Below are 25762 nucleotides of genomic sequence, written 5' to 3'. Positions count from 1 at the left end.
ATGCATTAGCACTCCAGCCACATATGGATGGGGATCCTCCTCAGTAGATCTCTCCACCTCCAAGAGGAAGAAGGGCCCAGGTGCTTCCTGCCAACATCGTTCCCCAACCTCTGGCCCATCAGAGGGTGCTCTGCACTGTCCGCGGCTGCATGGGAGTAGGGAGCAAGGGAAGCAATGATGTATGGCCAAGAATGAGACTGGGGGGAAGCTACGGTGCCAGGGACCCAGTGGGGGCTGCCAGTGACCAGAGTTGATTTGGAGATAGAGGATACCTCTGGCCTCCTGCAGATCTCCAGGGATCATCAGATTTGTGGGTGGGCTTTAGGGCTTTTCCTGTGGGATGGTAAACCACAACCTGCCCTTCCCACAGGGAAAGCCACAGAGCCCCCCATATGCTGTGTGGTGATCTCTGCGAGGACATGACAGAGATGCCCAGGGGAAAAGTCCCCACCTGTGGCTCTGCATGCTGGGGAGGGAAACAGGAGATCTGATCCATAGGTTTTAGAGTAATTTCTAGAGAACATCCTGTGATGCTCTGTACCTCGGGGGAACACCCTGCACCCCCATGTTCATCCTTATAATATGATTGTGTGGTGTCCAGTGCAAAGTTTGTCATGTTGGGTGTCTTCGGAAGGCTCTTGATGCACTGAGCTCTGGTCAAGTGAAAAAATTCTCTATGTTATAGGTTGTAATTTCATGTATATAGTTATGAGGCTGAAAAATGTGTCCTCATGGCTTAAAACAAGCCCAGGCAAAAACTCTTCAGGAGCAGAGGGGCAGTTCACACCTCATCAGGGCATGGATGGGAGAAACCCAGCCCAGCCTCACAGGAACAAAGGACACTGGCCTAGGCAGCAACAAAGGATCTGCTGGACTCTCGAGTGAGTCACCCCCCTTCCCTTGGGGCTTGTCTACACTACCAAGTTTTGTTGACAAAACTTATGTCGCCCCCCCAAAAGTCGACAAAACAAAAATCACCAAAGGGAGTTCACACTTGCTCCCTCTGTCGACAGATCATGTCCACACTGGGGACACCATCGTCGACAGGGTGAGCAATGCACCGTGGGGACGTATCCCACAGTGCAGCGTTGTGGGAAGGACGAGCTGATCGCTGCATGAGTTCTCCCAGAGCCCCCTCAGCTGCCGAAAGCAGCTCTGTGAGCTCTCCGTGCTGAGGAATGGCAAAGCAGCCTGTCCCCCTCCCCCATGACAGCAGTCTGCCTGCTGCTGTGTTCCTAGTGCCGGGCAGAACAGGAGCATTCCAATGATTTGCTCTGTTTGTTCCCCAAAGGGAGCTGCGCACAGATCCTTCCCGGAGCTTTGAAAGGGGAGGGGCGCATGCCTGCAGGGCAGCAGAAATCAAAACACTGAGCAAGGCAATCAGGGCAGGCATTGTGGGATACTGGTGGAAGCCAGTTCTGTGGACGAAACCATCAGCAGTGTTTACACTGGCTCTGTGTCGACAATAAAGGGAGGGGAAAAAACAAAAGGCTCTCGTGGGGTGGAAGTTTTTTGTCGCCAAAACTGGGCATTTTTCGAGACAAAAGTCCCATCATAGTGTGTACGCTTTTGCTGTTTTGTCGCCAAAAGGCAGTTTTTACCTCCCGCTCGCGGCTGCGGCTCCTTCCCAGTGGGACGCGCCTCCTGCCGCCCCGGCCACATGCGGTGCGTGTCCCCCCCGCATAGTCTCCCTCCTGCCGGGAAGGAGCCGCTGGACGCGCGCCGCATGTGCCTGGGGGGCGCGTCCCGCCGGAAAGGAGCCGCAGCCGCCAGCGGGATGGAGAGGCGCAGGGCTCCCCGGCAGCAGCGGGGATTCGGCCCATGCCCCCGCGCCGCCCACCCAGCCCCTGCCCGCTCCGCACTGCCCCCGCCCGGACCCACCACGCTGCCCCATTGTCTGCAGGGCTGGAGCAGCCTCTAGGCTGCGCTCCCGGCCCCGGTGTGCAGCAGCCCGGGCAGGAGCCCTCTGGCACGGCGGGGAGCTCAAAGCTGAGCCCCCGTCTCTCTCCCTTGCCAGCCCCCCTTTGCCTGCCTGGTGCCTGGGTGCCGGAGCTGACTCACCAGCTCCAGGATCCAGGCGCCGCTACCCCCTCCCTCCAGGCTTGCGCCGCCATGCAGCTGCAAGCCTGGGAGGGAGGAGGAAAGGTGCGTGCTTGGGGAAGAGGCGGGGCCAGGGTGGGGATTTGGGGAGGGAGCCAAGGGGGAAGGAGGGGGCGGAGGGCCGCGAGTGCCAGAGCGGAGGGCAAAATTTCTTGTTTGTCCAGTGTGGTGGGGACACGGGACAAAGAAGCAAATATCGAGAGAGTCCCGATAAAATCGGGATGTCTGGTCACCCTACAAGTGACTGAAGCATTGATCAAAGGGGAGAGCCTGGCTGAAGGGTAACCAGCCTGCCTGTGGTCGGAAACATGTAAGTTTGTAAGGGCAATGAAAGTGTTAAGGTCAGCTTAGAATGCGTTTTGCTTTTATTTCATTTGACCAAATCTGACTTGTTGTGCTTTGACTTATCACTTAAAATCTATCGTTTGTAGTTAATAAATTTGTTTGTTTATTCTACCTGAAGCAGTGCGTTTTGTTTGAAGTGTGTCAGAGACTCCCCTTGGGATAACAAGCCTGGTACAAATTTCTTTGTTAAATTGATGAACTCATATAGGCTTGTAGCGTCCAGTGGGCATAACTGGACACTGCAAGATGGAGATTCCTAAGGTTGTGTCTGGGACGGGAGATATTGGCTGGTGTCGTTCGGTTGCACAATCCAAGCAGCTGCTTGCCAAAAGTGCCCACTCACGTAGCTGGGAGCAGCTTACATGCCAGAGGCTGTGCGTGAACAGCCCGGGAGTGGGGGTTCTCACAGCAGAGCAGGGTAAGGCTGGCTCCCAGAGTTGAGGACTGGAGTGGCCTACCAGATCACTGGTCCAGAGAACACCAGGGGAATGTCACACATCCTCAATATCATGAAATTCTATAGGGCTTCTTCCATAAGGGTTGCAATGAGGTCTTAGATTTGAGGTAGGATATTGAAGTCTCCATAATTCTGGCATCTTAAGTACCCCTTTCCTTTGATTGATACTCCCTCTTGCATAGATTCTATTCTTACACCTGGTAACAATTTTGAAGGTAGTGGGATGCTGGAGTCTAAGCCAGCATGCGGCCTCCCTGTAATAACGTATCAAAGTAGGAGTGACAAGACCATGTGAAAATATGCAAATAGGAGCTAGTATTAACAAGAGCTGTATAATCCACATACAGCTTGCACAAGGACAATCTCCCACAGCCTTCTGTATTAACATCTCATATGGGATTAATTAATGAGCAATTCAAGCTCTGTTATATATTAATATATCCCTGGGACTCGACCCTCCCAACCCTACCATCTAACTACTCTTTGAAAACATGACAGGAAGCTTTCAATAAATAACAAGCCCTCATTCAAATGACAGCTCTTTTTGACTGGTCAGTATTATTGACAGCAAGCCTTTACTTGGGTGTCTCAGATTACTGCTGGTCATTCATTTCAGCTGCTCTCAGACCTTAGAGATTAAAATAAATTATTTTTCTTTAACGTGGGTTTTGTAAATTAAACAGATCTTTAGTTTCAGACTAAAGGAGAATTTTCAGAGTTCAGAGGCACCTAGCACCAACCACTGACCAACGACTGCCTGGCAGGAAGGTGTTACAAGTCCAGGTTTCAAGAGACCAGCTCTAGTTCGTGCCCACTAAAACCCAGGAAGTCCTGCTGTCTTTACCTTCTTCACAGGCCTATATTACATTGTCCATCCTGGTTCTCCAAGTGCTTCTTTCATGGGCATCTCATTGACTCCAGGGGAATTCTGGAAGATTGGATCCTTTTACTGATACTTAGGACAAAAGCTGATATGCCCTGGTGTAACAATTAAGGCCAAGTAGGCCTATTGTAATTGTTAGCCCTACTGGTGAAAAGTGGGTCAACGTTCATGAAGTGTCACAATGAGCTGTTATATAAAACTGTTTAGGAAAAGCTGTGAGAAGGAGGCAGACAGACGGCATTCATTTAAACAGAAAGGATCCACTGACACCACTCCAAGGATTGTGTTAAGAGGAGCAGAGGAGCAGAAATCAATTAACCAAAATTGGAGTGTCAGAAACAAGGCCTAATTGGTGGACAAAATAATGAGAGGATGGATTACTACACCCGCTATCTTTTTGGAGCTGTTAAAAGAGACTTTTTAGGGGGGTAGGGTGTGTGTGTGTGGGGGAAACAAAAGCAAATTTTTTTTTTTTTTTTTTTTTTTTTTTTTTTTACTATCAGTGCAGTTGCAGCAGCAGGATTGTTGCCGGGACTCTCGACCTAGATACTCCAGTGGGGAGGCCTGTTTATCATTACTGCACCAGCGAGGATCCCAACCTGATACAGGTGACATCCTGATCGGTCTTTCCCTCCCTTACGTGCTCCCTTTCTGCCCCCATCTCTCTCCCTCTAAGCTTTTCACCTGATCCTGAAATGAACCGTACTGCACAGCACCCGCACAGGGAGATGAGCCAGCCATTGCAGCTCTGCTCAGCCGGAGAAGGGCCAGTGAAGGAGAGGGACCAGACCAGACCAACCAGACTTTGGTCCTGACTGGCGTGCTGAGCCAGGTCCAGAACAACGGCTGTTATGACCAACCTTCCAGCCCAAAATATCTGTCTGTGACTGACCAGGCGCCCGTACCCTGAGAACAGCAACAGCAGCTGCATTTCCCCCATCCCCACTATCCTCTCCCTTCTGTGTCTGCCTCTTTTGTCTGAAGAAGGAAAGCAACTATCATTCCCAATTCAGAATTAAATAGCAGAACTAACTTCATTTCCTCACCCAGAAGGACTGGTTAACTGAATACGAGACTAACCAATATTCACTATCTCCAAAAACGGACTTTGATAGGTTTTGATTAAGTTTGTTTTGCATAAATAATCAATTTCTGTTTCAGGGCTCTTTACCTCGTTTTGATTCTTTTCCTTTTGTGTGGTTCAATCAATACATTTCTAACACCATTTAATGTTGGATAGTGACTGGTTTATGTTAACACCTTTAACTCTCTGGGCCCATATATTCTATCAAAATGAATACAATAGCCCTTAGAAAGTCTCTGGTGTTGCTGTAACTGACCTCCTCCTCCAAATCCCTGGTGGTCCCTGTCATAACATGTAGCAAAGACTGTAGCACAGACAAGCATAGTTTAGTGTATTCTGATGTTCAGTGCTCAGCATCTATACTGCCCCTGCCTCACCCCTGTCCTCACAAAGGACACAGTTTTTGGCTTGTGCCCCACTCTGCTCTTTTATGAAACAGCCTCAACATTTTGTCCAACAGAAAAATCACATTCCACTTGTTCTATTCACATTAGCAGTATCAGGTATTAGAATTTTTGTCCTCCCTGGTTTTGCCGGATGATCTACTGGAAAACTGAAGTGGAAGCTTTCTCAGCTCTGAAAAGCAGGACACAGGGATGGTGAATCTTCTACAGAGAGATTTGTCTCTTGAAAGTTAGTTGTGAATTGAATTCAAACAAGTTTTCACAAAACCAAAAGAGAACCCCTCAGTTTTAAACAATCGGACTAAGGAACCCACCCTGTCACAACTGCTCAGGTTACAGACTCTTGTGATGTCCTAATCCCTCTAGTCTCCAGTCTTCTGACGAATCCACCAGCATAAAGAGACAAGTTGAGATCTGATTTTCACAGTGTAAAAGGCAGGAGGGAAAAAACACTTGTTTGAAAATCTGTGAAGCCTCTCTATGAATCATAAAGAAGCAAAAAAGGTCACCAACTTTATTTTTTCTTTGCAAGACTTTTTCACCTCACAACCCACATTACCACAGGTTTCCTCCTGCATGAGCAGGCCAGCCATCACGCTCCAGGAGTCAAGCCTCTGACACTTCAGAGCTGGTGGTGCAATTCTAACCAATGCCCCAGGCGTCCAAGCAAGGAGAGCGACTCAGTACACAGCAGCAGACATGCTTTATCAGAGACCACCTAACTGCAGGGGACACATCTTATTTACAAGCACTGCATCTCGTAAGCTAGGACTGCAAAAATGCATCTCTGACAGCACGACTGCTGCCTCTCAGAAATCAGGTCTTACTGTGGCCGGTTTGGTTCTGCATGTGAGACAGGCAGGGAGAGGAAGGAAGGAGGCCTCCAAGCATGCACAGCACAATTTTACTCTTATCTGCAATGTAAAGTGAGTCAACAGCAGAGTCAGGGGAGGAACAGAGCAGAGGAAGCCAGCGTCCACTGTCAGCATTTTGTTTCAGGCCTGAGAACGAAAAGGGTCAGGACTAAGCGGCGGGAAACATCCATAATCAGGGAAATACACATGGTTGGACAGTAGGGGGTTAATACAGAATTTTTTCAGGGGCTCAAGGTAAAAACTTTTGACTGAGTCAGGAATTTCCCTGCATGAGCCATCACTGCAAAGTAAACAGTTAAACCACTGCCTACAGAGGGGAGGAAAAAAGATGTCTTCCAATCAGCACTAGAGAAAAAAGGAGTGACCCGAGATTCCATCAAGCAGAACAAGCAGAAAAGGCAGATGCACGGCACTCACCTCTTCCACGGTCCATTTGGCCACGCTCCTGGCAGTGAGGCCCGAAACCTCCGGCAGCAGCCTGCAGTGCTGCTCCCAGCAGAGATGGAGGCGGTGGGTCGGGCTGGAGGACAGGGAGGGCATGAAGACAGACTGATGGAGGGCCTGCTGCAGAGTGAATTCTGTGTCTGGAAACAGAAACAAGAGGAGTCAGAGTCAGTAGTCAGTCCTCAATTTGAAGCAATACCAAAAAAAAAGAAAAAAGTGTGTGTGTGTGTGTGTGTGTGTGTGTGTGTGTGTGGTAACACTTTGAAAGGGGAGAAAGGTGGGGCAGGAGCACAGACTGCTATTCCATGGCACACTGCACTCTGAGCATGCCCCCAAAGAAGGGAAGGAAAAAACCAAAAGCAAGGCTGCCAGGCTGGCGACGTGATCGTTAGCTGTTTCTAGGCAAAATGACGTCCTGCTGCTAACACAGACGATGTTTGCAGCGTTTTATTGACAAGGTGGAGGAGTTCTGGTAACAGCATCTTTGGCTGGAAATAAATGGCACCATTCCAGTTCACAGCCCGTAACAGTGCGACGCATGCCAGATGATGGCCTGGACCAACTCCCTCCCCCACAAGAGACTCCAAAGCCAGTAATGCTCTAGGTTACCTCCAGACACCAATATTGCGCTCCATTTGTCAAATGAGAGTGAGGCTTAAAAAAAAAAAAAAAAAATCACTCCCCCGCCTTCCCCCCCCCCATGAGCTCACTTGATAAGTGCAGAGTCATGGTCCTAAAGGGATTTGTCTGGTTATACAATGGGAACTGATGCAAAGGATGGAACAACATAGAACACGTTCCTCTGGGTTATGATGGTTAATGTTTACTGTCCCCTCTCCTCCCCCCACCGATACAAAAGGGAAGCATTTCTAAACCTTGGAATACTTCATGTAAGATTATGGTCAAGGTTAATGGTGCCACCATGTGGCAACAAAGAATTATGCTTTGCTACTTTACTGGCAAAAAATAAACGCATGTAGCAAAGATACAGTTTCTTCCCTTGTCACCCCTCTAGGGCCACTGAAAAGTGCTGGGATGGCTCTTGGGATTAAAGTCCTGCAGACTTTATCCAGAGAAGAGGTGCAGCTTGCCCCACATTGCCCTGGTAATGTACTTCACCCTTATTCTGGAGGGCCACCCATAGGGGTGAGAAAGAACTGCAGACTCCATGGGCCATTTAGGTACAGTATTGGCCTTTCTACTGAGACTACGGATTGGTGCTCGTTGTGGTGGCGGTTGGTGATGTTCCCGTAGAAAACGGACGGAGGGTACGTCTACACTGCAGTCAGAGGGAAGCGTACCCAAGCTAGCTTTGATCTAGCTAGCTCCAATAACAATAGCAGTGAAGCTGGGTAGCACCAGCACAGCTAGCGGCTCAAGTACGTCCCAGAGCAGGGCTGTACAAGTGCAGGTTACCTAGGGAGTTTGCGGAATCCCCATCCTTGGAGGATTATAAGAACAAGTCAGACCAGGGGTGCGCAAACTTTTTGGCCCAAGGGCCACATCTGGGTTTGGAAATTGTATGGCAGGCCATGAATGCTCATGAAATTGGGGGTTGGGGTGTGGGAGGGGCTGAGGGCTCTGGGGTGGGGCAAGAAATTAGGAGTTCAGGGTGTGGGAAGGGGCTCCGGACTGGGCCAGGAGGTTGGGGGAGGAGGCGAGGGCTCCAGCTGGGGGTGTGGGCTCTGGGGTGAGGCTGAGGGGCTCAGAGGGCAGGAGGGAGATCAGGGCTAGGGCAGGGGGTTGGGACTGAGGAGGTGGTCAGGGGTGCAGGCTCCGGGCGGTGCTTACCTCAGGCAGCTCCCGGAAGCAGCGGCATGTCCCCTCTCTGGCTCCTACGCGTAGGGGCAGCCAGGGGGCTCCGCACGCTGCCCTGTCCAAATGCGCCGCGGTTCCTGGCCAATGGGAGCTGCGGGGGCGGCACTTGGGGCGGGGGCAGCATGTGGAGCCCCCTGGCTGCCCCTACGTAGGAGCCAGCGGGGAAGACATGCTGCTGCTTCTGGAAGCCACAGCACGGAGCCAGGCAAGCCCTGGCCCCCACTCCCTGGTGGAAGCTCGAGGACTGGATTAAAACATCTGAATGGCCAGATGTGGCCCCCGGGCCGTAGTTTGCCCACCCCTGGGTTTGACAAACACCAACTAAAGTTGGTCTAGGTATGTTTAATCTGGCCTCACTGGGGGGGGGGGGGGGGGGAGGTGGAGTAGATCAGGGGTTCTCAATCCCCCCCCCCCCCCCGAGCCCTCTACAACATGCTATAAAAATTCCACAGCCCACAACAACTGTTTTTCGGCATCTAAAAGCCAGGGCTGGCAATCGGGGGTAGCAAGCAGGGCCACAGGAAGCCCCACAAAGCTAAGTTGCTCAGGCTTCGGCTTCAGCCCTGGGTGGCGGGGCTCGGGGCACCAAGCTTCAGCACCGCACAGAGCAGCTTCGACTTTCTGTCCTGGGCTCCAGCAAGTCTAATGCCAGCCCTGCTTGGAGGACCCCCTGAAACCTACTTGGGGCTCCACAGGGGGTCCAACACCCCTGGTTGAGAATCGCTGGACTAGATGACCTCTTGAGGACCCTTTCAGCCCTACATTTCCACGATTCTATGAAATCCACTGGGGGGGACGGGGGCAAGAAAATAAAACCACTAAAAGATGCACCGGAAGAAAAGCTTCAATGGAAAAAAACAAAGTTGCAAAGAAGAAAAGGCAAGTTTCCAAGACCGGCAGTATCCTCATCAGACCATGGGAAAGCGGCACAGGAAGTAGACCTTAGTCCAGCAGAGCGTCAATGCACTCTTCATTATTAGATACAGAAATCAAAAGGGGAAAGAGACAAAAATAAAGTCAGGTCAGGCAGTGCTTAGAATCTCTCTCCATATATGAGAAAATAATAAAAGTAAAAAAACCACCCCACAAGACAGAATATGCTACAGGAAGCAACCATCCCAAAATATAAAACAGGAGCTGGTTTATGTCCTTTTTGGGGTGTGGAGGGAGGAAACTATAAATAGTCACAACTATTCCTCCCTCAAGGGACTGTGGGATAACATCCTAAAAGGGAGACATAGTGAAAGCACTATATTTTGGATTATTTTAAAACTAGACAGGGCAAAGCAGAGGCTATATTTAGGGAGAAATCCTGTATTGGCCACCAGGGGGTTTACCCCTTCTGCCCGCACCATCTCTGACTTCCATGACTGTAAGATACATGTCATGTGTCAAGCTATATATATTTTAAAAGGCAGAAAATTACCTATTCAGAGTTTAAAAACCCCTCCTCACTCAAATGCTCATAAAAGATTTGGAAGTTCCTCAGATTTATTCACAATACTCGATTTTACTGACATTTTTTCTTGTTTGGTCTTCTTTCAGTGTTGTTCATCACTGTTATTTCATGTGGCCCATTTGGTTCCCTTCTTGTCCCTTTTCTCCTTCAGTCCCCTCCATTCCTCTAATTTGGGTGGTTTTGCCCCAGTGTTCACCAGTGTTTATCCTTCATACAATACCTTTTGTTTATCTTTGGAGCAGGGGAGGGTAAGGTAAATGTGTGTGTGTGTCTGCTAAAATGTCTGCATGTGTATGTGAGGTGTTATAAATACCACTGAGGGATGGGCTAATAACTAGGAATAATCAGAATGAAGATTTCTGTGTTTTAAGTGAACATTGTGGGGAAAATTCCTAACTGTGGTGGAGGGAGGTTATTTCACATTTGAAGAGGAAGTGGCAGAAGCCCCTCTGCTGGATGAGAAGCTGTCAATCTAGGAATCCTGATACACAATAATAGGATGAACATTGTAAGTGACGTGGTCAATGAGATATAACTGACATGTGATCAGACTGTCCTGTGTGAATGTAGTGATCTAACTAAGGCTTTGTCTACGTTACCGCTTTTGTTGGTAAAACTTCTGTCAGTCAGGGGTGTGAAAAAACACCCTCCCGCCCCCAAATGACATAAGTTTCACTGGCAAAAGTGCTGGTGAGGCCAGCACTGTGTCAGTGGGAGAGGCTCCCCTGCCGACATATTGGGGGTGGTTTAATTATGCCAGCAGGGAGAGCTCTCTCCTGCCTCTGTAAGTCAGTAGTGTAGACACAGCCTAAAATAGGAGGCTGTAGAAAGAGCAAACAGGAAAGCCACAACACAGATGTTGGTAAGCAGCCTCAAGCACACACTTGGAAGACAATAGGGCGAGCTATTAGCGTCAAGGACCTTGTAATCTGTCTCTAACACACTGCAAGTCTTGTTTTGGCCAAAGCTAGGAGGGTGGAGATCAAAAGAACACTAAACAGTTAAAAACAAAATTTCAGGAGGAGAAGAGGGAGGGGCTACGTGTCAGCAGCTCAGACAGGGAGACAAGCTGAGGAGGGGGGGGCGGGGAGGGGGGACTCTGTGGAAGAGCCACAATGGGAGCTGGTCCTACCTGGGTCCCCATGCCATGAGGAAGATGGTTAGACAAGGTGTCAGTTAGACATGCGTACAGTCTGAAAGGCTTTTGTTCTAAATAAACAGTACTTTGCTTTAAGGAGGCCAGGAGGTCACTGTATTAACCAGGGTTATTGCTCCCTGAGGGAACAGAATGGCAGGGTCGGAGCTTAAGTCGGACATAATGAGATAATCATGGTTAATACACAGGGCCTTGCAACCCAGGATCTGGTCTGAGAGCGAGAGAATTGTATGAGTCCACCTGGAGCCAAGTGATGGTTGAAGGCCCGAGAAAAGATGCACAAGACCAGACCGGGGGGGGGGGGGGGGTTTGCAGGTGCAGTTTGCCTAGTGACTGTGACAGACAGCTCCATTGTTTTAAAGTCAGACAGAACAAAGCCCTGAATAAGACACTATCAGGCACCGGTAGGTCAATGCATGACAGTAAATAACTTAATAGCGCTGTCCATCTCTGTCTATGATTCTGTCTAAGCAGGAGCGGCGCCAGGGTTTTTGCCGCCTTAGGCGGCAGCCCTCCTCCTCTGAGGATTCGGCGGCGGGTCCCGGAGCGAGTGAAGGACCCGCCGCCGAATTTCCGCCAAAGACCCGGAACAGAAGAACCCCCGCCGCTGAATTTCTGCCGAGGGTGGCAAAATGCCGCCCCCCAAATCCTGCCGCCCTAGGCAACCGCCTAGGGTCGCCTAGTGGAAGTGCCGGTCCTGTGTCTAAGCTGAACTTAACTGGAAGTTCAGTTCAGATGGCTGTTCCCTAGACAGCCAGAGTCACTTCTGGCTGGCAGGGGCATATACGACTGATCATAGTGACGAGCACCAGGTAAAAATAAGAAATAGTAAGGCATCTGCCTGTTTAGTGATTTTTTACTGGGACCTTACTACAGTGTTAAATCCTGCTGAACGCTAGGTCTGCGTGGCTATCTGAACTGGCTTTTTATAGGAGATATCCCATCTCCTAGAACTGGAAGGGACCTTGAAAGGTCATAGAGTCCAGCCCCCTGCCTTCACTAGCAGGACCAAGTACTGATTTTGCCCCAGACCCCTAAGTAGCCCCCTCAAGGATTGAACTCACAACCCTGGGTTTAGCAGGCCAATGCTCAAACCAGCTCAGTGGCTTTTTATAGGAAATCTGTAAGTTAAACATGCCGTTTGTGGAAGTACAACCAGTAAGAACCTTTTCTTTAAAAACTGATCCACAACTTGCCAGAGGAAAAACTCCATATTCCCTCCCTTGCTCTGTTGTGGCCTCTCTCTTATTTTCTGAAAACTAGAAAAATTTTAAAAGCCTAAAGAAAAAAAAAATCAGGATTCAAAACTGCTACCATGTGATGCCTGTCTGATGGGATCCATGGGAAAGCAGACAGTGACTCTTAGTCCAGCTTCTAGTGGACACGTGTTTACCATAAAGCCATCTCCGCAGAGAGGTCCAGGAGTGAATGGAGAATGAAACCCCCCTCACCCTTAGAAACTAGTTTCTCCATAAGAGGGGTGAGGGTCCATCAGTGGGACAGTGTCAGAGGTCCGGCTAACTTGCCTTCCTGCTTCTTGGGCAGCAGCTGTGAAGAAGGGTGTAACTCTAGGGCATTGAATCTGATACCTCTAAGAGCCCTTAACATTTGCTTTAATACATTTGTGTGAGGAGGGGAGTGATTTGGACTGTAGCACACACATGAGATAAGTGCTTGCAGCTAAAATGCAGCAGTCACCAGGGTGAAGTACTAAAGATTCAAAAGCTGTGAAGTACCAAATAGTTTGATGGTTTCTTTACCTAAAACACACACACAAAATCAACCAACCTTTCCCTTCGTATTCCTGTTTCACTAGCTGGAGCTTTCTATAGGCATGCGAGCACCCAACCCTGAAAGCATAAATCAGTTATGTAAAAGTAACAAAACAAACAATAGAGACAAATTGTTTTTCTGCAATGAGTGTTAATGGGATTTTTACAAAAACCAAGAACTTTCCTCCTTAGAACTGGCAATCACATCCCCTATTCTCCCTCCACCCATCACCAGACATCTCTTGGGTAGTGCCAGGCTGCTAAATTCACAGGAGGAGATGCAGATTTGGATCCATTGCAGACAAAGGAAAGAAATCCTCCCCCAAATGTGGAGAAATTTAAATGGGACCTCACCATCTCACTATACAAACTGCAAACCTCTGGACAAACTGGCTGCTCCACAGAGCAACTGCTTCCCTTCCCCATTTCAGGTATAGCTGCTGTTGTGGGAAACTTACCCACTAGTGCACTGAAACATGCTGCGAAGTCTCACTTACTTTTTTGGTTTGGTGAGGGTATCTGCAGATGATTCCTCTTCAATCCAATGCTTCTCTTGACTGTTTTCAGACTGCTCTGACAGACTGTGGACGCTGCTTCGACCCGATCTTTCGCTATCTTGCGTGGAAGATTTTCTAGCGAGACAATAATTGAAGCTAATTAACTCATACATTCCACTCCTCCGGGAATGCTGGATGTTGTTTGACTTGTACGTGAAAATAACTTCTAAGCACCATTTCGTGGTTTAAACCTTACACTCCCACCTCCTGGTTAGTGATGCACAGCACTTTTCTTCTTAGCACTGATGCAAGGAGATGATGTGAGAGAAATCATCCCTCGCTAGCCCAGGCTCTGATCTCAACAGCAGGAAGGGACCATGGAAGCATCAGTTCTGGTGCATCAAGAGCTTTAAACCTTGATACCTTTGGATAATATTTAAATAAGTTTTCACGGCTAAGTTTGGTGCATAAACGGAGCTGCAGCAGAAATGCAAGGCAAGGGAGAAGCAGAAGCAAGGGAGAAGATTTGCACTAGGAAACTCAAACAGAAGGAGGGCTGTGTGGACAGGAAAAACAGCAATAATTACTGCGGGGGCTGTAAGTCGACCTATGTTAGCATTCTGTAGCATAGACATGGCCTAGGCAATTAATCCCTTAGTTCCCAGCTCTAACCAGTAATATGTTTCGGTTGACTCTTGCAGCCACGGGGTTGATACACAGATTTTCCTGAATGATACTCAACTCCCACAGCAACTGCATTCATAAAGCACCGTCATAAAGGCTCCCAAAGCACTTCATGATGATGAGAAATCATTTCTCCTGCCCCTGAAATGCAGCCACCTCCAGGGTGGAATGCTGCAGTGGTTTAACAGCACACAGCAACCCTGCTTGAGCGTTTCAGGACAAGTAGTAAAGAAAAAGCCTATATCCAGTTGAAAAGGCAAGGGAAATATTTATGGCACTAGCATAGAATGTAATTTCCTTACTGGAATTTGACCAGGGCAACAGTGGTCAAAGGAGGAAAGAAACCTATTTAGAGCATGTAAAGAGTGTACAAGTGCAGTGTCCCATATTGGGACTGTGCAGGGTGAGGGTTAATGGTACTGTGGCAAGACACCTGCTTCACCTCACAGAGCTCAGCATTCCCCTCTCTGGTGGTGGGAGGCCTGGAGTAAATCAGTCCCGCTCCAGAGAGCTTTTACTCTTCAGTATTTACAAGGTGAGCCTCAGGATAGGCCCCAGGAGTGCTTTTCAGCCAAACAAAAAGGAACAACTTCATAACACAAAAAGGGAATCTCTCCCCCTGCCTCCTCTTGGGGGTGTTGCCTTGTTATGTTAGGTGCCAGCCCTTCCCCAAACAGTCCATTGGGGGGTTGCTTCCCCTGCAGGGAGGAGAGGAGCCTTCCATCCAGGAGAAGCCTTTTCTCATTGCTGCAGCTTGTCTCCCATCTCTCCTCACCCTCTCACCAGAAAAGAGGTTTTTTAAAGGTCATCAGCAGCCTTTACTCGAGCCTAGTTGACCTGAGGTAACCTCATTTCAGCTCATGGGGAAAAGGGCCTTTACCATTCTAGGGCTGATACATCTGCCTTCCACACTGCTGTCTGGTGGCTCCTGCTCTTTGTCACAGGTATAAAGAGGAGAGATGAATCCAGTGCTTTAACTGCTATCCTGTTAACGCCCGTCTTTCAGTCTTGTGAGATAATGAAGACACTGGGTATCAGCAGAGCAGAGCTCTGGTCAACAATACAGCCAGCCTCACCTGGGCTGTGGAGAGTCCTCCTGTGGGTCTATGAATGGAGCAGGAGTCTCTGGTCTCTTGGGCTTCTGGACACTGTTGCTGGGTGAAGGCCTCTCCCCACTGAGGCGATCCTGTAATGAGCTTTCTCTGTTGAGGTTAACTTCGGAATACGGGCAGCCAACTAACCTGTGTTGAAAACAAAGACATTCTACTACAGCCTCATCTAGCCCTTCCATGCCCACCCTGCCCAAATCAGGGATGCATGCACCAACAAGCCCAGGAGAGTGCAGCCGTTTGGGGGAATAGAGCAAGGGAAAGCATGTGGGCAGAAGACCCCTGAGGAGCAGACAGTCTGTTTAGCAGCTGCTTGCCAGACATGTGCAATTGGCAGTAGGGGCGTGCAGGGGGGCATGGAAGAGGGAAGGTAGACCAGAGGAGGACCTGCCAAGGGGGTTCTGCTCTGAGTTGCACAGGTGACTTCAACGGGCTGACACCAATGTAAATGAGAGCAGAATCTGGCCCAGAGCAGAGGTCAGTGATGGACAACTAGACAAAAGGAGAGTTTTGAGGAAGGATTTGAAAGAGGAGAGTAAGGCTGCATGGCGCACAGGGTCAAGAGAGGGTGTTTCAGGCACAGAGCAGCACAAACCCAGGCACCAGATCTCTTGTGGGAGGAGGAGACAAAGGGAGCATCAAGGTGAGCTGATCTGACAAGCAAAGTGAAACTGCAATGTCAAAAGTACAAAAGAGTGAGTTTCCTCACAAGAAAAGTTAAAGTGAAAGTACAGGGTAAGCCCTCCATTGGCACTCCCTCTCCACTATGGCGTATGCCCACTCTACTGCTCTGTCGGGAACAGCTTTACAAATAATAATAAATGAAGGCTCAAAACTTCTCTGGGATCTAGGTATTATTAGCCCAATTTTAGACATATAGAAACTAAGTTACAGAGTGCCCGTGACAGAGCCAAGATTAGAAACCAAGATCACATGATTCACAGTGCTGGGCTCTATCTACTAGACAGCGCCGACTGCTTAACAATAGCTGTTCTCCATTAGCCTCCTGGCTTGTGCAGAAATTCACGCAATGTTTTGCACCTCTATTGCCCATTCTATCTGAGAATTTTAGAGCACTTTACTCCACATAAAAATGAGGTATTATTATTATAGACAATAAGTATCTAAACTTTGCAACCCTTATGTGAGGTAGGCAAGTATGATCCCATTTTACAGAGGAAGAAAATTAAGACAACAGAGAGTTTGATTCCTCCAAGGTCCCCCAAGAAAGCAGTAGCCGAGCAAAACACTAACAACTCCACCATGCTCCCTCTCCCTTAAATCTTGGGTGTTGCTTTCAGGCATGTTATTTTATAAAAAGGAACAACGTTAATGGCAGTGGGTGGTAGAAATCATCGTCCCACTGAAATACAATCTAGTTTCCGATACCAATAGTGCAAGCTGAACGGATAGTCAAGCAGTCCATTTAGACACAAGAGGGAGCTGCAACCAAAGACATGACAGTATCTACAGAATAACAAGACCCATGCAGTGCAAGGGGATAGAGTTGTACTGTTCCCATGGACAATAAGAGTCAGGTAGCTAAAACGCTTGTGTCAAGCTTTGAAAATTATCCCTTACAGCCCAGGTGCACGTACGTATAATGTGTTCCATATCGGGGTCCCCTGACATGACCAATACCCTGGCAGCCGGGGGTAGGACACCCCTGCCCTGCTACTCCCATCATATCAGCAGCACCTAGTAATGAAAATAGTTAAACAATATATTTTTTGCACTTGAAGATTAGGCAAGAGAAGAAAAATGTAACGCAATGGCATGACATCATCCCCCTCACCTAGCGGGAGCTGCAGGGTGTGTCCGGTTTTTGCACACCAGCCCACAGGGTGAATGTCAGGGCTGCCTGCGTCGACCCAGAAATCATAGCTGTGGTCCCAACCATCAAAATGTATCTAAAAGGGAAGCCAAACAAGTACAGACCACACCAGCAGTGAGGGACAGAGTTAAGGTTAGGACTCAGTTTACATTTTAGCCCCTCCCCTGGCTGTTTTAACTTGCTCAATTTTTCATAAAAATTTCCTTGGGGGTGGCAACTTTCCATGCTGTATGTCACACAATCCTCCCTCTGACCTGGTCAGTGTAACTACTGTTTTCCGGAGCCCTGCATCTGTAGTTACAAAGAACAAAGATTCTGGTGACACAGTCAAACCTTCGGGCCCTCAACAACGCACAGGACACGTGGCTATTTAGTCCCATCTTATCTTCGGGCTTAATATTTGCAAGCTCAATTGCTTATTTAATTGGTTTGCATTCTAGGAATCCAAAAATGCTGTTATGGAAAATGAGTTAGTACAGTTTTTGCACTGAATAACTAGAACTTTCTGTTTGCAGCGTTGGTGTAGCCATGTTGGTCTCAGGATATTAGAAAGACCAGATGGGTTAGGTAATATCTTTTACTGGGCCAACTTCTGTTGGTGAAAGAGACGAGCTTTTAAGCTACACAGAGCTCTTCTCCAGATCTGGGCAAGGTACTCAGAGAGCCTGTCTACACTTATAGCGTTGCAGCGGCACAGCTGTACCAGTGGAGCTGTGCTGCAATAGGGCTTAGTGAAGACAGGAGGCATAGATACTCTACCTCCCCGAGAGGCAGTAGCTATATCAATAGGAGAAGTCCTCCCATCAACATAGTGTTGTCTACACTGCAGATTAGTCGGTATGGTTACATTGCTCAGGGTGTGGAAAATCTACACCCTTGAGTGATGTAGTTATACCGACATAAATTGATAGTGTAAGCTAAGCCAGAGCATCACAGCTAAATACAAAGTGGAACAGATTGTTTAGCATAAGTAGTTAACACATATTATAAGAGACCATTCAAGGTGAAGAGGCCCATTAAAACCTCTTCAGTCATAGGACCAAAAAAAAAAAAAAAGGGTTAGTGGGTCACAGATCATTGGGATCTAGGGATCCTAGTTTTCTGTGATGCTCCCCACCATATTCTCCAATAAGAAACCATAAAAATCCATGTTTTTCCATGATTAAAGTGAAATGCTGAACTGTAGTTTCCCTAGACACAATACGTGTAGGCTGAACACAATATTTTATTGATATATTTACAATTTTTAAGCTGACAGCTCAAGCCCCGCCCATTCTCCGATTATCTGAATTTTTGATTATGCAATCTGGCTCCAGTCCCAATTTGATCAGATAACAGGGGTTCCACTGTGTATGTTTTTATTTTTTTCACAAAATGTAAAAACTCAAGTTTCTCTGAAAAAACACAAATTCCAACATTCTTCTGTGGCAAACAGATTTCTAGCATCCCTGGTAACAAGACATAAATCTAGTGTCTTTATAAGATTGTGATTTTTAGTTTCTAGCAACATTTCAAATTTAAGTTCCTAGGCTTGTCTTCTGAAGACATTGTGCAAGTTTCCTTTGGGGACTGATCATCACAGCAGTGGAGCAATGTCTGCAGGTTTTGCATCTATTGTTATGGCAGGATCTGGTGCCACTCGGAGCTGGTGTGTGCTGGTCTTTGGGGAGCTTCCTTCTGACGAGCTTGGCGTGGTTGGGGAGTTGTTTGAAGGCCAGAAGAGGGGATTCAGGAAAGATTTCTTTCAGCATGTCGTCCCCATCAAGTATGGGTTGTAATCTACTTCTCATAGAATGCGCCACCCAAATACCCCACAAGAACTGCTTCAAGACCAAAAAAAAAAAAAAAACCCTAACCCAAAAAGCCCTCTGACTGCACACTCCTAGTTGTTACCTACCAACCCACATGGGAACCCATACACTGTATCACCAAACAATTACAACCCATACTTGATGAGGACAACACTGAAAGAAATCTTTCCTGAACCCCCTTTTCTGACCTTCAAACAACTGCCTGCCAAGCTCATCAGAAGCAGGCTCCCCACAGATCAGCACGCACCAAGTCAAAGCAGCCCCAGACCGTGCCACAACAACAAATGCAAAACCTGCAGCCATAGCTCCACTTCTACAATGATTAGCACCCCCACACAACACACCTTTCGAGATCCATGGGTCCTACACATGCCTATCACAACATGTGGGGTACCTCATCCAGTGCACTAAATGTCCCAATAACAACTATGTGGATGAAACCAGACAATGAACTCAATTGCTCTCAAATGAACTCACACAGGAAAAGGATAAAAGACAGAAACCCCACATCACCTGTGGGTGAACACTTTTCACAAAGCGATCATTCTATATCTGACCTATCAGTCCTCTGCACAACACTTTCAAAGGATGCGCCCGGGAGCTTAAATGCATAACTTTGCTAGATACTAAAAAACAAGGATTGAAGAGAGACACTGGATTAATGGTTTACTACAACAATCCCAGTAACAAACCCACTAACAACCCCCATCCAGCTGCCTCCAGCCCCTTACATTCCCTCTGACTGCAGGGGTGTTAACAGGCCACTTCACCTTGAGTTGTCCCTTGAAATGTGTGTTAATATAGGCTAAACAATCTATTCCACCTTGTATTTAACTGTGACACTCTGGGTACCTTTCCCAGACCTGAAGAAGAGCTCTGAGTAAGCTCGAAAGCTTGTCTCTCTCACCAACAGCAGCTGGTCCAATAAAAGAGGTTTCCATCTAATGGTTGTTTGGTGGTTTAGATTATATGAGTTGATGTTCTTGATCGTTTCCAATGAACATGTGGCCACAATGCTAATTACAGCACCATAACTGGTAAAACTTGACTCTCATTAGTGATCTCAGGAGAGAGACCAAGAATTGAATGGGCCATGGATAGAACTCCACTCTCATCCGAATGGTGGTCCCCTCCATGTCAATACAGAGCATATTGCTGAGGGAGCTCACCTGGTTACTCCCCCCCGTTTTGTGGATTGACATTCGGTCTCTGTGACTGGCAAACCAGCACCTTTCACCAGCAGTATATTTACATGAAATCAAAAGGCAAATAAAAATGCATTTATGTGCCGATTACACGACAGGGAGTGGAGCCGCTCACCACATAAACCTGGGCTCATCTTGACTATGGGTTTCCTTTTTCAGTTCGCTGTTAAGGGGAGCTCAGAAGTTGCCGATGAACTTCTCGTCAGTAGTATATCAACGTTCCATTCATTCACATAGATCATGCAGACATTGCTCACGGGAAGGCAAAACCATTTCAGCAAAGGTCATTCCAAAATAAGTTAAATTAAACTAGTATCTGACAATAGTGAGCAGGAACAGGACGACTCACACGGGACAAACAAGCGAAACATCATTTTTAGACTGGAGTGCTTTGCTTTCCAGATCTGTTATTTGTAAGGTGTTCCTGCTTGTCGTCATAACAAGGAGGAGCCAATCTACGCACATTCTGTACCTCAAATCATCCGTATTCCTGGACAGAAGGGCACAGTGCTTTTCTTGAAAGGCATACCTTGATACGATGGTCCTCCTTCTCAGCTATTGTTGCCACTCTTATTAACATGGGATTTCTCCTGTCCACAGCCTCTAGCTTTGTGTTAACCTGGAACCCATGGGCTGGACGCTGTAAGAGAAGATTGCAAGTGGACCTGTGAAAAGGCCATCATTTCAAGCTGTATAGTACTAGTTATCTTTTCTGGATAAATAGGTAAGTTCCTCCACATACCACAAACAATCCTTTGTAACTTTGAGCCCCACTCCTGCAAGCCACTGACTGCTTTTGAGACCAAATTCAGGATTTCCTGATGGGTTACGTTGGCAATTTGCCAACAGCCAAAGACCACAAATGGGACAATCTGAGCAACAGAGAGGAACTTTTCGTACTTCTTACTGGTGACAGATTTTATTTCCTTCTTAAAGGTTACATTTTTTTTTTAATTCTCAGGATGACCTTGACACCATAGATTTAAAGACACAGGGCTATTAACCACCCTATGTCTGCATGCAGAACTCCTACTGGGGTCCAGGGTATGATCCATTCACTCCTCAGGTATTTTAGAAGGACACTTGACAGCTAACTACCATGTAACTGAGTTAAATGCAGCCTAGGAGGGTAGTGACTGAAAGACACCATCATCTGACAGCTCTCTTCCATAATTTAGGTGATGTGATTTGGCAGATCTCATTTCAGTCATTTGTGGACATGTGTTCACATCACATAAACCCCTGTCAAAATTGGCAACAAACGGTCCTACTGCAGGTAGTCTCAGCATAGGCCATTAATTTAATGGGCATGGAGACCCTGCTACCATTTCATCCTAGATATAGTCCCTCCGTCTCAGGGTTGATGTACACTGCATGCGGAAGATGGCCTTGCTGTTACCAGTGCTGTTCCTTTTCTGCAGATAAGCAGAGAGAGCAAGTATCCCAGGCTGTCAATCTGGCACATTTTACCAGCAAGAAAATCACTGAACGTTTTGAAGATTTCCTGGTAATGTAGCCTCCTTGGCTTTAGGATGCAGCAATCTCTAGTTAACCCTTTGGATACTACACAAAGTCACATCCTCTCTCCATGGCAACTGGATGCAGGGCAGATCGCTGCTCTGACCCTGGGCTTAGAACAATTTCCAAAGCTGAAAAGTACTACCTGTAAGAAACATTTACAAGTGCTACTCAATTCAAACCATTTGCAGCAGAGCTGGGACATGACATCCTGGAAGAACACCCTATTCCTTTTCAAACTATTTAACAAGTAAACAACAGTCAGAAAAAAACCCTGCGCATAATACAATCCTCTGAGGGAGGGTCAGACTGACTGACACGGAGGGTCCTCGAATGAAAATTCATAGGTAAGACAAAATTTTCCCTTTCTCTGTCCCCTCCATATCAGACAGCCTTCACAGTAGGATGTAGAAAACAGTAAATCATCCCTATGGTGGGAGGAAGGATTCAGCTTATCCATGTAGAACTGAAAAGGAACTTAAGGGCTACAGGGGCATCCTGTCCTGTAACATCCTTCTACCAAACACTGCACCAGCAGAGGTGAGGATGTTGACTCTATAGTATCTGAGAAAGTGTTTGAGAATGACGGACCTCCTCAGAACAGGTGTGTGATCTCTCCACCCACAAAAACCGCTGCTCTTTTCACAGACTGGATAGTAACAAGAGGAGTTGTACCTAAGGCTTTGACTACCTTTGCTATATTTATTGTGTTCACATCGAACCTGCATTTCTACTTCCTTAGGATGTTTGGATTCAACCAGAAGAGCAATGTACCACTTCCTATTGTGCGAGGCAGACTTTAGTAACTTTGGGGATGCGGAGCTGGTTAGTTCTCTGATATACCATGTTTGATAGTGTGTGTAACCGCGCTTTCATTGACAGCAAGCTCCAAAACCCCCTTGGACCAGGAGGCAGCGAACAGGCAAGATACTTTCAGTGAGAAAAGGAAGAGACCTACCAGCTATGAAATTGAGAGGTGGCTTTATTAGGACTTGTAGCCCACAGACTAAGATCACAGCAGGGGACTGCACATTGCAAGAGGACTGATAAGAGTAGTGGTCCTCTGACGTGTGTTATGGGACTGTGATGAGATTATCATGGGTTTCTTACAGTGCAATATGCCTGCAGTCATTGACTTATCTTTCCAAAAAGTGCTGGTCTTCAGCCCCCTGGTAAGGTCATCTTGTAAAACCAAGAGTGTTCTTTGTTTCAGCTGACTTTGCCTTGATGTGTCCGTTGTAACCCCAACATCTAAACCTCAAGTGACACAGACATAATTAGTGCATTTCTTCCAAGACAGGAGGGTGTTTATCACTTTCTTAGAATGAGTGACTATAAGTACATCTTCTCACCTTCCCAGTTGATGGGTTAGGCAGCATTGGATTTTGATTCAGGATAAGTCCCTGTTGAAGAGAGTGTGTGTGTGTTTATATATATCATTTGAGAGGAGGTTCCAGTTACGTCTAACTCAGGTTTGAGAACCAAGACCTAAAGGTGGTTATAATCACAATCTTTACCATCTTTACTTTCAGTGGCTGAAGGGGGAGGCATAAGGGAGAGTCTTTCAGCACACGTCTGAGATAATAGGACCACGGCCTCTACTTTTGAGTCTCTCTTCCTCATATAGCACCTCTTTTGGTTTTCCCACTGAACTTGGATGCAAACAGGTTCCTCAACAGGCTGCCCACCTGGCCTGTGATGCACTGCAAGGCGAGCTGATCGAGACAGCATTCCCTCAGTTCTGAGAGTGTCTTGCTGAGCTGACCGACCCTGACTTTCCTTCTTGGCATTGAACCCTGAGGAAAAGAGCTTCTGTCCAGGACAAAGACAAGGTTACTTCTCTAAGCAGAGCTGAAGGTTTTCTGCATTCTGAGCAGTTATATATACACTGGATTTCTGAAGAATCATCCGTTGTAAATGGAGGAGTGTCTGATGGCCCAAAGCATGAGACCGGTTATACTCCATGACTCCTCCTTGGACCACTCCCTTCTCCCTCAAGTCATATAGGAGTCCAGATGTGTTCCCGCTACATGGGATCTGGTATCTATACCGAGGATCAGCTTCTCCGGACCCAACAGGAGGTAGCTGTTAAATATAAAGAATTACTTTCTGGGTAAATTCCATTAATTTGAAGAAATTTGGACCAAATCTCTAGATATATTTGGATAAAAAAATATTGAGATGGCTTGAAGAAAGCCAGTCCTCCATTCTTCCTAACTCCTCATCTTTTTCCTTCCCCCACCCCTTCTCCCTATTCACATACGTTTTCTCCTGTTTTCTTACCATTATTCTCCTCCTAACATGTTACGTCTGTGTAGTATTGCCTGGTTTTGTATTGTCAAGGCTGCAAGACCAGACAAGTTGTAACTTTGCATAATTCTACTGGAGATCCCATAAAGCATGTGGTATTTGAAACATAAACACGCTGCAGGTCATTTACCTTTTTGTACTTTCCATTGTCTGGTTCTTTATGGAAATCAATACAGAATTAATCACGCACACAAAAAGGAATTCATCAAGAGATGCTAGTACTGGATCTGGACCAAGATCTTTATATACTCATTTGCTGCAATTACTGGCTGGAAGCAAAGCAAGAATTATGCCAGGTCTCCACACATGAACCCTACTAGCCCAGGAGTTGAGTCAGAGATTTTAATCTCAGCTGATGTGTGCTAACGTTGGACAAATCAGACACTATCTTTTTCCATCTCTCTTCTGAAATAAAGAATGCCTTGGACAATAACTTATATGCTAGAGTTTTATGAGGGCGGCAATTGGCCCTTCCACTTGTTTGCTCAAAGCCATGCTGCTGAAGAGTTTTGGCAATGGCTGCTGGACCCTGCAGAACATGACGAGAAGGTCATTGGACAAGGGTAGACACATATTCCTTTCACTTGAAGGGAGGGATGACATTGGCATTTGTGCCTTCCTGTGTAGAAGTCACAACTCTACACTGAGATGCTTCTATTGCAGCAGGAAGCTAAAGTATCTCTGGGCGACTCGCCCCGATTGTATCTCCAGGAGGATTATTTTCATATTTCTAATACTTTGGGTTGACAATGACGTAATGATGGATTTCAGTATTTCTACCTGGAATATTGATCTCCTTATGGACTTGTTGAGAGAACTGAGATGTAAAAGAGGCTGCAGGCCATTGTTTCTCTTTGAATCACAAAGAATCTTGCCCTCTTTCCAAAATATCTGTCTCTCCATGGAACTCGTTCTATAGTTCCAACATGGAGGAGATGGACTATTGCACCATTAGTCTTCTGATGCTGTGAAGGGTCTTTAGATAGTGTTTTATTTTAATAAACTCTGTGGAAAGCATGAACTTGTCCCTGGGATAACGAGTGACTTCTATTGAGCATCCTTCCCTGATTGCCTCAAGTATCCATTTTCTGAGAGCCCATCTTGAAGCAAGCCTCATAAAAGGGGGGAGTGGTTCAGACTTGAGAAACCCAAAACCAAGAGAAGCTTTTGGGACTGGATGGTTTGGAATCCCAAACATGGTCTTCCAACAGCAATGGCCTCTTCCTCATGTGTAATCTCTATGCTAGGACCTGAAGGAGCAGTGACTTCAAAGGGAGCACTTGTTGGGATAAGATAGTTTGAAGTTTCTCTCACTGGAAAGAGGGAGGGATTTATTCTCTTGTCTAAAGCCGCAGGGGCTACTTTGTCTCCACACTCCCCAAAGAGTTTACCAATAAAATATTTCAAGTGAAGCCACGGTTACCTCTGGGACACACCTCCGGAAGTTTTGAATTACTACAAATGTAACCAGCTGAAGCACCAATGCCGAAAAAGCCACTAGGGAAATCTAGTTTTAAGTAGATTTTATTCAGTGGTTTTTCCGGGACTTTTTTGCCCACTCACAATGACTCCCCAGTTGCGCACAGACCTCCATGATAAAAAACTTCAGCCAATAACCTCAGCGCTGAGGCTGCTGTATCCAAGTTTAGTCTGAGTGATGATCTTATTCTCTTGTCCGTGTGTTTGGCAGAAATACTCCCTCAGCTGGTATGATTATGCCCATTAATAAGGAGGCTGCAGCAGGCTTAACTTTAGGCAGAGTAATGAAGACCCTTTTAATCGTTAGGTACAAGTAAGCCTTGAAAGTGAATTCCCACTCCACCTTCATCAGACCCTCTTAAACCAGGTGAGGAAGAATTACACAGCTCCTGGTCAACTCTGCCAGTTTTTCTAAGGATTTTTTTTTTTTTTTTGCTGTTTCATTTTCTAACAACACAAGCACCTGTGAAGTTAGTCCTCTATTCAATCTTAATTCTGAAAAGCTAGCTGAAAGTCTG

General features: G+C 46.9%; 1 protein-coding gene across 3 annotated transcripts in view; it reads right to left on the bottom strand.

Moving 5' to 3' along the window:
• LOC128827819 (lethal(3)malignant brain tumor-like protein 4) overlaps window positions 1-25762 on the bottom strand; it is a 74977-nt gene that overhangs the window by 11615 nt on the left and 37600 nt on the right. For 2 of the 3 annotated variants that reach the window (XM_054011951.1, XM_054011954.1), the window contains 7 exons: window positions 20467-20577; window positions 16883-16997; window positions 16686-16785; window positions 15055-15219; window positions 13295-13429; window positions 12814-12875; window positions 6566-6732 (listed from right to left, as the gene is read on the bottom strand). In XM_054011951.1, coding sequence (XP_053867926.1) covers window positions 6566-6732; window positions 12814-12875; window positions 13295-13429; window positions 15055-15219; window positions 16686-16785; window positions 16883-16997; window positions 20467-20577 — 855 coding nt within the window. Of the gene's footprint in view, window positions 1-5593; window positions 5688-6565; window positions 6733-12813; window positions 12876-13294; window positions 13430-15054; window positions 15220-16685; window positions 16786-16882; window positions 16998-20466; window positions 20578-25762 lie in introns of those variants that run through there. The other variant, XM_054011952.1, reaches the window with a different exon arrangement.

The sequence above is a fragment of the Malaclemys terrapin genome, chromosome 22 (assembly GCF_027887155.1).
Source record: "Malaclemys terrapin pileata isolate rMalTer1 chromosome 22, rMalTer1.hap1, whole genome shotgun sequence".
NCBI classification, from domain to species: domain Eukaryota; kingdom Metazoa; phylum Chordata; order Testudines; family Emydidae; genus Malaclemys; species Malaclemys terrapin.
The sequence above is the reverse complement of the archived record's forward strand: the minus strand, read 5'-3'. Positions and strand labels throughout refer to the sequence as shown.